The 14,907-nt window shown below is 41.6% G+C and overlaps 1 protein-coding gene across 1 annotated transcript in view; it reads left to right on the forward strand.

Annotated features, from left to right (window-relative positions):
• The window catches only part of ofcc1 (orofacial cleft 1 candidate 1), a 112,111-nt gene extending 98,575 nt beyond the window's left edge, over positions 1 to 13,536 (forward strand). The window contains exons 22-24 of the mRNA XM_036944035.1: positions 1,172 to 1,316; positions 1,434 to 1,545; positions 12,854 to 13,536. Coding sequence (XP_036799930.1) covers positions 1,172 to 1,316; positions 1,434 to 1,498 — 210 coding nt within the window. The 3' untranslated portion in view covers positions 1,499 to 1,545; positions 12,854 to 13,536. The remainder of the gene's footprint in view (positions 1 to 1,171; positions 1,317 to 1,433; positions 1,546 to 12,853) is intronic.
• The last annotated feature ends 1,371 nt before the right edge of the window (positions 13,537 to 14,907 follow it).

Raw genomic sequence — 14,907 nt, forward strand, 5'->3', positions numbered from 1 at the left:
TGCTGTTGTACCATCTCCTTCTTCCATATGTGAGTCCTGGATCAGCTTCTGTGAAAGTCCCATTAAAGATGCACAACTAAAGCTCCAACAGCTTGAATATTACTTCTCCGCAGATTATTTATGGCTTGGAAAAAGGCTGATAAGCATCTAAACTACGTTGTAAATAAAAACACTGTTCCGTGCAATTTCATCATTGTGTTTCTTTTGCTTTTGAAGTCTTTTTCCACTTGTGCCCTTTAACCATTGTTGACGTTAGACTTCCTCACTCACAATCAACTTATTTCAATACTACATACTTAATTAACTTAACGTAGCTAGGTATGACTGTACTGTTCTTGAGTTATAACTAGGAGGGGTGATTCCCATATAATTACAATCCGCCGCAAGCCCATGTGATGAACAGAGACAGAAAGAGGGAGAGAGATGCCATTTCAATATTGGGCCTCCTCATTGGTGTAATATGCCATCAGACCCCCATTACCCAGAACCCTTTGTCTTCACTTTCCATGACTCAGCGCTCCTTGTCCACAAATGACTCCGCGCTCGCCAATATTGACCTAATTCCACATTCGGAATATGAAGAAGTTAACCTTTAAGAAACACCTCGCAGCAACATTAATTGACAAACTGCATCAATTCTCCCTCCTGCACCCCCTCTTCCCCCCCAGCCGCATGTTTGATTGCCGCTTCGGAGCCTCGGAGCACGCTTCATTGGCTATGAGGTCATCCTGAGCCTTCAGAAATATGAACATGATTTATACAGGAAGTGAGTTCTGCTATCTGCCGTTCGGTGCCGGGGAAGGATACGTCCTTGGTCTTTGTATGTTGCATGAAGAGATTAATGCTTTCCCTGCCAGCCATATCGGCTTTGCGAGAAGACCTTTTCCAAAAGTGTATCGCGTCTAATTATCCAAACGCGTATACACTAGTTTGGGGAGATTTGTGGGAGATTTTTTTGAAGTTTACTTGAAAAACGTGGAACTGTGTTAATTCTTTCTGCACAATCTTTTTTTTGCAATTCCCAGGCTTAAATATTTTGTAATTGCAAATTACTGTATAAACATTAAAACAATTGTAGTGAACTTGCATATAGAAACATTTAACTGTTGAAATATCTTCAGCACTTGAATGTGTCTGACAGTTTGTTTTTGTCTATGGTGTGTCCTTGAAGGTGATTGGTGACATGGACGGGGCAGAGCCTCCTCTCAGCACTATGCCCCGCCCAGGTCAGAGGACACCAGAGGTGAACCAGGAAGACGAAGGCACAAGCTCCACCCTCCAACTCAGGGAGAGGAAAAGGAGGAAGCCTGTTTGGCGTGAGTCCAACACTCCTGTGCACTGTTTAATGGCTGTTTGTGTAGTGTGGCGTTTTAATGGTTGTTTGTGTAATGTTGTGTGTTTTAACAGTGTTATTGCCTAATCTGTGCCCTCAGGTACTCATCGCGTCGAGCCAGTAGGAGACAGTGGGCATGGCTCGAGCTGCACTGCAAGGCCTTAGCCACTAATGTCACTGTGAAGTGAAACAAAGCAGGAGAGGACACCCAGGTACTGTCAACTAGCACCTCCAACGACCGCATCAACTGAAGGGACAGGGACTATAGACATACCCCTGGCAATAGACAACTAGCACCTAAGGCTCAACCGACCACACCAATTGACAGGACAGCGATTATACACATACCACTATATAGACAATAGACAACTATCACCTCAACCGACCACACCATATGAATGGACAGGGACTATAGACATACTGTACCTCAGTGATGGACAGTGACTGATGGATCAATTCAGAATGTGTTTATGAGCTCTCTATAGCATACTCACATAACAGTTCAAATTGTTCCTGATGATACACATAGAGATGGTTCAGGCAGAATTAGGCTTCTACAATAGCTTTTTCCACGGGTGGCACTGGTGCTAACAACCTTTTCACTTGGGGCACCAGCACATGATTTGATCGTACTAATAAAAATAAATAGATAATCGCTAATGACCTGGCCTGTGTCCCAAAATGTGCCTGGATTCCTTACAGAACCAGGCTAATCATGACTAGCCACCTTTTAAATTAGCATGCCCTTGTGTTCAAAGAAAAGAGACTTAAAATAATGTGCCGATTTCAAAGTGCCATGTGTTCTTTTCCGCGAAATCCTCTAGACGGCAGAATTTGAAAAAACTATACTAGATACCAAAACGATACGACCATAAAACAACAAAAAAACGGGGAGGACTGTGATTTCACCTAGTTTTTCAGGTTTTGGCTCTTAAAAATCACAAAATTGCTTAAACCACATCAGGGGACCATTTTTGAGGTCTGTGAAAAATATTTTTTAAATTCAGGTGTGCACCAGCCAGACCGGTGTGTTTGTTTCTGTAGAGCACTTGTGATGGACTTTTCAAAACAAATGGCCGCTGGATTGATTCTACCAGGTGGGATAGGCTACTTTGTAGTTAGATTTTAATTGCCTTTACATCTACCTGAAAATGGGAGGCTATTGATAACATCACTAACAACTACACAGTGTTAGACATATAGGCCCTTGGCGCTCCGCGCACAGCAGGGCTTGTCATTCAGGTAAATTTGCCAGTGGCACACCAGGCCAGTGCCACCTGAAAGCTACTGGCCCGAATGAAAAAAAATACTGGCCTGGGTCAAGATCTGACAAAAAAGGGAATGATGCATACATAATTTCAATAGAAGATGAGCAAGTAGCATATACAGGGTTTGTACAGACATTGGCAATTCAAATTCAAGGACTTTTTAAAGTACTTAATTGTAATTTTCAGGGACCTAAATTTGACATTTAATTGTTGGAAAAAAACTCCCTCCAAAATGTATGCCAAAGAAAAGTAGGCATTACCACATTAAAAGAATAATGCATTATTTTTAAATATAGGCCTACCTAATGGAATTTTGCATTGACATTCACATTATTTTTACATTTTAAAATGTCAGAATAATGTGAACACAAACACACTAATGGATTCTGTCCATGTGGTAGCTAGTCTGTGTGACACAAACACACTAATGGAGTCTGTCCATCTGGTAGCTAGTCTGTCTGACACAAACACACTAATGGAGTCTGTCCATGTGGTAGCTAGTCAGTCTGACACAAACACACTAATGGAGTCTGTCCATGTGGTAGCTAGTCAGTCTGACACAAACACACTAATGGAGTCTGTCCATGTGGTAGCTAGTCAGTCTGACACAAACACACTAATGGAGTCTGTCCATCTGGTAGCTAGTCAGTCTCGCCATTTGAGATGCTGAAGTATGACTGAGGTGTTATTGTACCATGTTTTAAACTTCCCTTTGTAATGGAATGCATTGTATGGAAAACCAATTTGAAGCCAACATTCGAGATTGTCTTGCTCATAATAAGTCCTGTGTAGCTTGAGTTGTCGATTTCCACGGGGGACCAGTACGAACAAATTACGAAAATATAAGTCGCTCTGGATAAGAGCGCCTGCTAAATGACTCAAATGTAATAACTGCACATTGTTTTACCGCAACAGAGTAGCTCAAATCCCTTCAATTGAAACATTGGGGAACAAAGGAAAGCAGCTACATCTCTCATAGAAACTGATCAGAAATGGAATCACAGAATAATTGAATTGGAGCAGTAGACCTTCTAAATTGACAACCGCAACTTCAATGACTTTCCAAGGACCAAATAGCCTAAAGGAAATGTCTGATTTTCAAGGTAGGCTATTCCATGATTACTGAATTGCGCATTGCAAATATTCAACCAAGACTTTGAACTTTTTAAATACTTGGTTTGCATAGCCATTATTGCCTTAGCATTTACTCTCATAAATTGGAACATCTTTTCTACCGCTGTTGGTCTTCTGTGAATTGCTCCATGCAACAACCAGCTGTTGATGAGCTGCTTGCTCTCTCTGCCTGACAGATCATCAATAGGCTATAAAGTACAAGTCAAAAGTTTGGACACACCTACTCATTCAAGTGTTTTTCTTTATTTTAACTATTATCTACATTGTAGAATAATAGTGAAGACATCAAAATTATGAAATAACAAAAATGGAATCATATAGTAACCAAAAAAGTCTAAATATATTTTTGATTTTAGATTCTGCAAAGTAGCCACCTTTTGCCTTGATGACAGATTTGCAGACTCTTGGCATTCTCTCAACCAGCTTCACGAGGAATGCTTTTCCAACAGTCTTGAAGGAGTTCCCACATATGCTGAGCACTTGTTGGCTGCTTTTCCTTCCCTCTGCGGTCCAACTCATCCCAAACCATCTCAATTGGGTTGATGTCAGGTGATTGTGGAGGCCATGTGTAACGTGTACGCTGGGAGTCGGGAAGCAAGTACAGGTGCAAATATAATAATAAATAGAACAGAGTACAAAACACGAAAAGCGTACAGGCATGAAAGTGAAACAGAGTCAATAACGCCTCAGGAAAGAACCAAGGGAAGTGACAGATATAGGGGAGGTAATCAGGAAGGTGATGGAGTCCAGGTGGGGGTCATGAGGCGCAGGTGCGCGTAAGGATTGTGGCAGGTGTGCGTAATGATGAGACAACTGGCGACGCCGAGCGCCAGAGAGGGAGCGGGAGTAAACGTGACACCAGGTCTTCTGATGCAGAACTCCATCACCCTCCTTGGTCAAATAGCCCTCACACAGCCTGGCGGTGTGTTTTGGGTCATTGTCCTGTTGAAAAAAACAAATGATAGTCCCACTAAGTGCAAACCAGATGGGATGACATATTGCTTCAGAATGCTGTGGTAGCCATGCTGGTTAAGTGTGCCTTGAATTCTAAATAAATCACTGACAGTTTCATCAGCAAAGCACCCCGAAACAATCACACCTCATCCTCCATGCCTCACAGTGGTCATCCGTTCACCTACTCTGCGTCTCACAAAGACACGGTGGTTGGAACCAAAAATCTCAAATTTGGACTCATTAGGCCAAAGGACAGAGTTCTACTGGTCTAATGTCCATTGTGTGTGTTTCTTGGCCGAAGCAAGTCTCTTCTTATTGGTGTTCTGAACAGTTGATGCTGAGATATGTCTGTTACTTGAACTCTGTGAAGCATATATTTGGGCTGCAATCTGAAGTGCAATTAATTCTAATGAACTTATCCTCTGCAGCAGAGGTAACTCTGGGTCTTCCTTTCCTGTGACAGTCCTCATGAGAGCCAGTTTCATTATAGCGCTTGATGGTTTTTGCGACTGCACTTGAAGAAAGTTTCAAAGTTCTTAAAATGTTCCATACTGGCTGACCTTCATGTCTTAAAGTAATGATGGACTGTCGTTTCTCTTTGCGTATTTGAGCTGTTCTTGCTGTAATTTGGACGTGGTCTTTTACCAAATAGGGTATCTTCTGTATACCACCCCTACCTTCTCACAACACAACTGATTGGATCAAATGCATTAAGAAGGAAATAATTTCCACAAATTAACTTTTAACAAGGCACACCTCTTAATTGAAATGCATTCAGTTGTGTCCAATTGAAACCACCTCATGAAACTGGTTGAAAGAATGTCAAGAGTGTGCAAAGCTGTCATCAAGGCAAAGGGTGGCTACTTTGAAGAATCTCAAATATAAAATATATTTTGATTTGTTCAACACTTTTTTGGTTACTACATGATTCCATATATGTTATTTCATATTTTTGATGTCTTCACTATTATTCTACAATGTAAAAAGTTAAGAAAAACCCTGGAAAACTTTTGACTGGTACTGTATGTGTGCAGCGTGCGCGTGATAAAGAATCTGCATAACAAGTTAATAGCTTTGTGTATCCATCTGTTTTTTTTTTTTTTCAATTATATAGCCTAGAATAAAATTGGCATTATTACAACATTTTTTTCACTGACCCAAGCGGGCCACTGACGGGGATGATCAACTGGCCCGGAGGATTTCCAAAACCTCCTGTGTGTCAAGCCCTGACACACACAAACAGGGGCATTTCTGTGCATTTGCTGCCTCTTCAGAAAGTAGGTCTATTTTTTGTCAATTGCACAGTACTGTTTGAATAAAACATGATGATTAAAAAATTGTAATGTGACCAGGTAGAAGATTTTCACTGGCACCCTTGCGATCAATTAAAAAAGTGTGTCACACTGCCAAGTCAAACGTTCGCAGTATGTTTTGGTCGCAGTATCGAACCCTGAGGATGCTCGTCCCTTTTGTGATGTATAGCTTTGTGACATAGTTCATGTCATAGTAACACAGTTCCATTGGGCTGTGTGATTCACATCATCATACATACAGTACAGTCACAATCAGGAGGCATACATTGGCTGCCTATGCAGATAGGGCTATTCATTATCCAATAAACAATGTGAAGTGGAGTAATGAATCCGTGTGCCAAATGAATGAGGGTCATTAGGTCTTCATTACTGCCCCAACACAATGAAAAATGACAATTCTAAAAGTCACCAATCAGGGCCCAAGTGATAAAATATCAATATTGGGCCCACATTAAGCTGGATGATATTCAGGCCCGGGTTGATTTGTATTGAATATGTGTCTGGTGGCCGGTGCTTGACGTAACAAAGTGGGCCACAAATCAGCCAGTAATGGCCGTCTACTTATACATATTGCTTAATTAAAGGTTGTGAGCTTATTAACATGTGTCGGTGGCACTGGGCGCTCGAGATGGAGTCTGTTGGCGTGGGCCGGGCTCTAGAGGTTTTATAGATAACCTATCATACTAAACCATATAGGCCCTAATATCAGATCTTAATAACCTGTCATTTTCATTGATAATGATTCCTCTTTATGGTCGGCCGTTATCGCACCCCCAACTTGTCTAAGAGCCGGCCGCATCCTTTTGGGACTGTGAACCGGCCTGGGTGCTCATTATACCTTACTTTTGGCCTTGAAGTTGCTCCACACCTCTATGTATAAACCATCATAGCCATGACTTGGGGCCGCTGCAATACACACGGTGCAGCAGACTGACAGACACAAGCAGCCGGCTAGCGTTCTCTCTCTTCTCTGGTACACCCCAGAAGCTGTTGGACCACTGCCTTATCAAACCTCTTTTACCGAGAAAGAAAGGGCCAGGTTTACTGGACAGAGATCAGATACAGAGATTATTTGTAGTGTTCTGTTAAAACAGTGTCTTACACAAGCTAAAGGTCTGTATGAATGAAGGAATGGTGTTGGGAGTGCACTGCTCCAAACTGTAGTGTTGAAAGAAAGATGGCTACCCCCACACTGTTTTCTTATCCACCGTTTTGACCCTAAGGCCTTCATCAGTCTTTGCTGTATAGTGTTCTAGTCTACAGTACAGGCGGCTGCAGAAGAGGCTAGAGTTGTGGTGATGTACAGTCTAGCCCCTTTGTGTGATCCATACACTGTCCTCTTACAGCCTCTCTGCTTTCTGGTTTCCTGCCCCTGACATTACCCAGAAGCCTGTAAAGCTAATCTGCTCCAATTAGAGATCACTCCATTAAGAGTGACAGCGCCACACCCCCCAATTCAATCAGCTCCTCTAATGAACGCTGAGCAGAGCACCCTGTCACTGTCTGTCAATCAGGAAACAGGAAGACCCATTCACACACACGCACATGCACACAGGCACACATACATGCGCACACACTGAGGCACATGTGAACGCACACAAGCGTTTACGTACACAAGCGTATGCACACACACAGGCGCACGCACACACACACTCCTTTTTCTCTGACTGGACTATCTTCGGTTCAGTTTATCCACCATCAGGGTCTGGTCTGGCTTAGTCCCTATCTGCTCTATAGATCCACTGACCGTTTTTTGGGGACTCAAATATACAGAAGTTGTAGTGGTGTATACAGTGACTGTTATTTACTGTCATAATGATGTCATTATTTAAACAACGTGAATTCAGATTAAATTAGATTTCTATTTGATCAGTATCTGAAGATGTGTTTGTGGTGTCATGTCTATATTGTGTTGTTCAGTATTAGTGGACAACACTTAATTAATACAGTACATACTGTATGATTGGTTTGCATATGATGTATTGCAACTGTACTGCTCATGGGCATTAAACCGTTCACGTCCATACATCAAATAATCATATTGTATTTGTCTAGCTGTATGTTTTGGTTCATACATATTCATTTCTTATAAACGCGATGACAAATCTTTTCCCCTACCAGGTCTGTTTTTCCTTTTTCATTCATTTGTTATGGCCGTTTGTTCTGCTTCAAAAGGGGATGCTGAGCAGTATCCACGCCTATATATAATTCATCAACAAACTCATATGCCCTGTGCAATATTTCTCACCAGAGGACAAAAGGTATTCCAACGGTTCAAATATTTGATTGCTAATGACAAACACTATTTCACCACAATTTAAATTTCAAATCGATCCCTAGGAGCAATTCTTTTTCAGGGGGAGAAAAGAGAAAAAGATGCCCTTAGGTCTGCGCTGCTTCACATTTGCTGATTTAAGTTAAAAGAAAGCCTTTTTGCAGAGCTATCATAAGGGAACTGCAACTTTTTGAAGTAGGCTCGTACATCTGCATAGTCCTCAAACCTGGGGATGTTGCTCGTGGGGGGGGGGGGAGAAAAAATAAATAAAAATAAATAACATTTTGTCTAATTCTATATTTATGTACCCCTCAGCTTGTGGTATTCGCATTAAACAGTTTGTGTTCAGAAGTTCTGCTGTGATCGTTACTGTGCACGGTAGACACCGGGCAACTCTGCAGGCTGCTGCGTTGCTTGCCTGCCATTTGCTCGATTAATTTGAATGAAATAAAACTGATTTAAATATATACTTTTCTGTCAATAGGTGTTTTTGATTATCTCGCTCTCTTTTGATGAAAAAAACCGTTGCATTTAATCGTGTATGACTATTCTCTTGTTTTGACAACTTCATCTCCGCTGAGAGTTGTTTGATGTTAAATAGAATTGTAATGCAGTAAGTAGAAGGACTTTTCTTTGTGGTGAGCCCTCTTAGATCAGAGAGAGAACCTGTGGCTTACAGCAGACATCGTTTGAAGGCATATTCAATTCATATAAATATTTACATGGATATTGTTTGTTAGACGATGTCTCAAACCACTGTGAAGATACCTTAAGAATCTTAAACATCATGTGAAAAAATGGACTCTGAATTTTAACGAGACTGTTTTTCCCCACATATACTGTGGCATTGTAGCACCATGTTAACATGTCCACTGTAGATCCACAATAGTATCAATGCTCAACTAACTACGGTCATTGGGGAAGTTTATTCATATAATAAACAAAATAAAATGTTGAATAAATATACAGTTAGGCCGCTCTAAAATCCACTGTAACACATAATAATTTTGCCTTTTGGCTCATACCGATATTTTCTAAAAACTAAAAAGGTTAGTTAACAATCTCACTGAACCATGGAAGAACTCTACTGTGGAAATGTGCAATTAGGCCACTCTAAAATCCAGAATAACAAAAAACGCATAATAGACACCATTCTGGGGATTATGGTTCCTCACCATATGGCTACTGTTATGCGGACCATTTACATGTCTTGTGCCATTTGCCCACTTAGCTTAACTCCACTTGTTAAAAAAGAGACAGATCATATGGTAACCAGAAACACCCGTCTACTACCATTGAGATAAGTCTGTGTCATGTGGTGTAACAACAGGACATAGAGCATAGAAATAGAGTTAGTAGAATGGGTATGTGCTTTAGACCCTTTGTAACCATGCATTCTACTCCACTGGCACTGACCCTTGAAACAACTCTCTGGTGCTTAAGCCATAACAAATACAAGGTGTATTTTTGAAGAGTTGCAAGCATCTGGATGGATCGTGTGGTTTTTGAAAATGTATTTATTTAATTCTTTATTTATTTCCAGAGTGGCGGAGGCAGATGTCCTGCTCACAGGGGGAAAAAAATAGCTAGGGAGGAAAGAAATATATGAATATGCAAATCGTGTCACAACGTGGAACCTTGTAATGACTAGGAAATGTTCTCACCATCTTTCATTATGCAGAGGTCATTGCTTAATGCAGGCAGCTGGGACCGACCGGCTCTCTCTCCTTTTCTCCCCATGTCCCCCCCTGTCATCTCACAGCGACTTGAACAAAACTGCAGCCTGGCACGAAACACAGGGCCAGGCTCGCCACACACACACATTCGCATGCCACACACAAACACACACACAAACAAACAAACTCACATGCCACACACACACACATACAGACAGACACACACATATGTGAAAGCTCGCATACCACACACACACACTTGCACGCCACACGTGAGAGGAGCTGGGGTCACATGACTCGACACACTTGACTGGGCAGAGATGCATGTATCCTGTCTTGTCTTTCTGTGAATCCTTGGATGTGGGCATGTAAACCACACGACCATCCCTGTTTGTTTGTCTTCCTTTTGATCAACTCTCATCCGTCCCTACTCCTCTCTCTCATTCTTCTGAGGAAGCTGTTGAGATCTGTTTCTAGTGTACTAACATCTCTACTGAAGGCTAGCTGGCAGCTACCCTGCTTCACACAACTAGCGTTAATCATTAGGTATAGCATCCTCTCCTCCTCAAATAATCCCAGCGTTTGAATGCTAAAAATGTAATGAACTTCACGGTTCATTGTATCTGACATTGCTTAATTAATGGGTGCATTTAAAGTACATAGGCCCCGGTAATTGATTTATATGCATGATTTGCACATACAGCTGTTAGTTCCTGTAGGAAAGTCATCACTCAAAATGGGCACGTTTCTACTGATACGGCGAGGTAATGATAGATTGTGTTCACCGCAGTAGCAGCCCGTGGTGAAGGAGAAACAACGCAGTTCAATTTAGTCTTATCTTTTCTTCTTGGGAATACTGTTAGATGACACCGTAGCTTTATTCTCATGTTTTTTCAAATGGACGGTAGAGTATTAATGAATCCACTGCATCCCCGCCACATTTTTTGCATAAAGAATTTTATTTCGACTCCCTCCACATAATTATGTACAATGACAGGCTTGTCAGGGAGGCCATATTTTCAGTAGACGGTGCAGTGGCATGTCGAAACCAGGACCGAATGCCCATAGTTGAGCAATTAAAAACACTCATGCTAGCTAATGCTGCCGCCGCGGCTTGGCTGTCGCCCCGTATTCATCAGCCCCGCTCTGCAACGACAGCTTGCATTTTCCCCCTGCCAGGCCTGAGTGAATGAGAGACAAACATCAACAAAGAAAGTGAAGGAGCCAGCATGGAAAAAAGAGACACACCACAGTTTTACTTGATGTACATTACAAGCCTTCATGATATCCCTCGCATACATTCTCCATAAGTGTTAGTCAATGTACACTGAGTTGACAAAACTCTTTCCAGGACATAGAGGGACCAGGTGAATCCGGGTGAAACCTACGATCCCTTATTGATGTCACCGGTTAAATCCACTTAAATCAGTGTAGATGAAGGGGAGGAGACAGGTTAAAGAAGGATTTTAAGCCTTAAGACAGTTGAGACATGGATTGTGCAATTCAGACGGTGAATGGGCAAGACAGAATATTTAAGTGCCTTTGAAGGGGTTAGGAAGGTGTTCTTAATGTTTTGTACACTCAATGTATATAGTATTTTATTACTTAGATTTCATGTAACCCAGTACATGGTCTATTTACTGTAATGCTTGGTCCAGTGCTGTAAGGCTCAGGCTGGTCACAGGAAAGGTTAAGGCCATGATTATCGGTAGAATGGGGGGTGTTGTGGGGAGTTTTTGGGGTCGCTGGCCTCTAACCATTATTTGGAGTTTGGACAGAGAACCTCAGTGGAGCTCAGATCAATCTCTCACCTGGGGAATGACTCCAGCATATTTCTATCACCAACCTATTGATTTTTCCATGCACAAGCCCCTCATGTGTGAGGTGTTTTCATGTGCACGGCGCAGAGGGGAATGCTGCCTGCAGCACACACACACACACACACACAAACACACATATGTATCCACCTTGCTCATACACACACACATGATCCTGCACACACACACACTCATGTATTAATTTCTGTAGACACCCATAGGCATATACACACAAAATGTACACATCGGCATATTTAGTGCTTTAGATCTCTCCCATACATACACACCATCCCAACACCTCGCCTCTCAGTAGACCCTCCCCCCCAGCTCCTTGTTAAAGCAGTTGCCAAGTGAGCCATGTCCACAGTGGGGCCAACTGTCTCGCTCTCTTTATTACACACACTAATCAATAGTGACTGAGGTGATCCGGGGCCCCTCCCTGGCCCCTGCACCACCATGCTTCATCACGGGGGCCACATTAAGATCAGTGGATATGATTGCTTTGGTCCATGTCACTTTGATTCAGAACTGGGACTGTTTTATTGTCATCCATAACCAGCACAGACAGGAGAGGGTGATATGGTATTTTAATAATGTATTAGTTTTGCAGTGCTATGTCCACAATGCTTTGCAAAATATGAAATGTAATAACTTAGCGTTGCGCCTGTGTGTTCCTGTGAGATGATTGTCTAGAATTGCATGTATTTGAATGCAAATCTCGTTGTGTAACTTTTGATGTAGTCAGATGTTGAATGATTAGATTTAGATTTTATTTGGAAGGCATGCTACTGTTTATTGATAAGAACAGTGGTAATATGGTGATATATGTGACCCTTTGTGTGATCAAAACACTGGAAAAAACATTCAAGTTCAGTTTGATTCAGCTGTGGCACTGGCTCAGGGAAACAAAGGAAAAAAGAAACGATTGCGCTGGAATTTGTCAAAAGCCAATAATCATCCTCGCTCAGAGAGGAGTAGTATGTCAGAGGGAACCAATCAATATCACATTACTTTGAGTAGAGAGTATATACAAGACTCATCAAATTGATTCTTACAATGGCAGTTTCATTTGGTCTCCAACAGAAACCTCGACTTGTGTGGCGTGAAGGCGGAAAAAATCACAACAAACAAGACAAATGGGTATTTATTTGACTAAAATAACGCCTTGGCCATAAAGAGAAATGAGGAATGATGTGTCATATTTGTGCTCTGGTTAAAAGATGACTTGTTTCATTGGACATTGAAATTTCATGAATATATTTCCAAATGCCTGGAAAAAGAGAATTCATCATTAAGTTTGTGCGGGCTATAATGTCACGTTAGGGATTATTCAATTTCCTAATGCATTGTGCATGTCACTATGGCTAGTGATGCATACCTTCCTGGGCCCCTTGAGAGGGAAGGTGTAGGGTGTACATTACTGGTTGGCAAAGATGGATGCCAGAGTTTTGGGTCTCATCATAAAACTACTTAAGACATAAAACTACTCCTAATCCTAACTATGTTGACCTCAACATTTCTTCAACTTAGACTGTCTCCCTAAATATTACTGTTCTTAACCACGACTTTCCCAACTAGGACTTTTCTGTTTGCGGAGAACGGCCGCTGGATCCTAATGGCTGAAAGTCTTCAGCACAGAGTCATCTGGAGAGACAAGGCACAGCGGCTCCTTAGATGATTAAAAAGTAATTTTCTTAACTGTCCTCATAGGATTTGTAAAAAAATAAATGTTCAAAAATAACATTAAATTGCTCCAATCAAGCATAAACGTCTCCTGCTCGTGGTGAAATTTGTACTGCTGTTCGCATGGTGTGTGGTTATTTGTCATCGTTTTCCTTTGGCGCTTTTCCAAAGGCGCTTTTGCCCTGATCAACAATTAATGGTGCGATTGTTTCTCTGTTACTTATGGCGGATGAGACAGATGCAGGTTTGCAAAAAACTGGAATAGTAATGAACAAGAAGAAATGTGGGACAGTGAAGGTTAAAATGTTGGATATTCTCTCGATGCTGTATGTGACACAAAGAATATAACACTTCTCTATTGACTTACCTGAGTGTGTTTACTTCTGTTTTTCTAATCATTCCCGAATGCACTTTGCAAAAGTACTACTAATAGTAGCGAAATCATGTTTACAAATAGAGGAGAAGAATGGAGAAGCACAAATAAAGAAGTATCAAATATGGCATCAAGTCCATGGTCATTATAAAGGGTTAAGTCATGTTACTTTCATGTTTGCACCTTCCATAGAATACATACAGTACTGTAGTGTATAGCCTATTTCTAACACACATTAACACAATAATCCCCAGTGCTCGGCAACATGTCTATTATAGTCCCCCACCAAATGACCTTTAGTGCTCTCCCCATCCGAGGACAGAGGGCCCTGGATTCGGATAGAATCAATATTCTATTATGATAGTGCGTTGAGTGTGTGGAGGTTTACTACTTCACCGTAATAGTCTCACTATTTCATCCTCTGGCAGGCGGGCGAGGCATGGCCGGAGGGGCTCAGTCACTGCAGGCTGTTGACTCCCAGCATTAAGGCCTAACACTAACGCTGGCCACTAACACCAGCCTCCAGTCCTATGCCATTTGCTACAGCCTCTGTTCTGCAGTCCAAGCAAAGGGAACGTTTATTTGGAAAATGTTTACTAGTGATAGAAATGTCTTGAATAGGACTGATGTGATTCTCTATTCTACCATTTAGAAAGGCAGAATTGAACTTTGTAGTTTATTTCTATCCAAACGTTCCACAACGTTGTGACCTGCTGTAAAGTAATGGTTGTTGATGAGGGGAGGGGCATGGGGGGTATGGTGTGGGTACTCCTGGCAGAAGGGAGTGCTAAATGTAAATGTTAAGTCATTAGAAGGGAGGGAGGCATAGGAAGGCTAGGCCTTATAAAAGATTAATTCCATTATGCCCGTCGTCTCAAATAATTAACTAATGTGAGTATTTTACACAGCCAAACGTCGGTACCTTTTTTTAAAATGTCATCGGGGCCCCTCAATTTTTAATCTGAGGTGATAAACATCAGGTTAACAGGGCACTGTATATTAGGGGAAAGGTCTAACTTAATATTGTCTTTCTGATTTCTGTTCAATCAAACCTATCTCCGAGTCAGAAAATCTACTATCA

This window comes from Oncorhynchus mykiss, chromosome 15 (assembly GCF_013265735.2).
Source record: "Oncorhynchus mykiss isolate Arlee chromosome 15, USDA_OmykA_1.1, whole genome shotgun sequence".
In the NCBI taxonomy this organism is placed as follows: domain Eukaryota; kingdom Metazoa; phylum Chordata; class Actinopteri; order Salmoniformes; family Salmonidae; genus Oncorhynchus; species Oncorhynchus mykiss.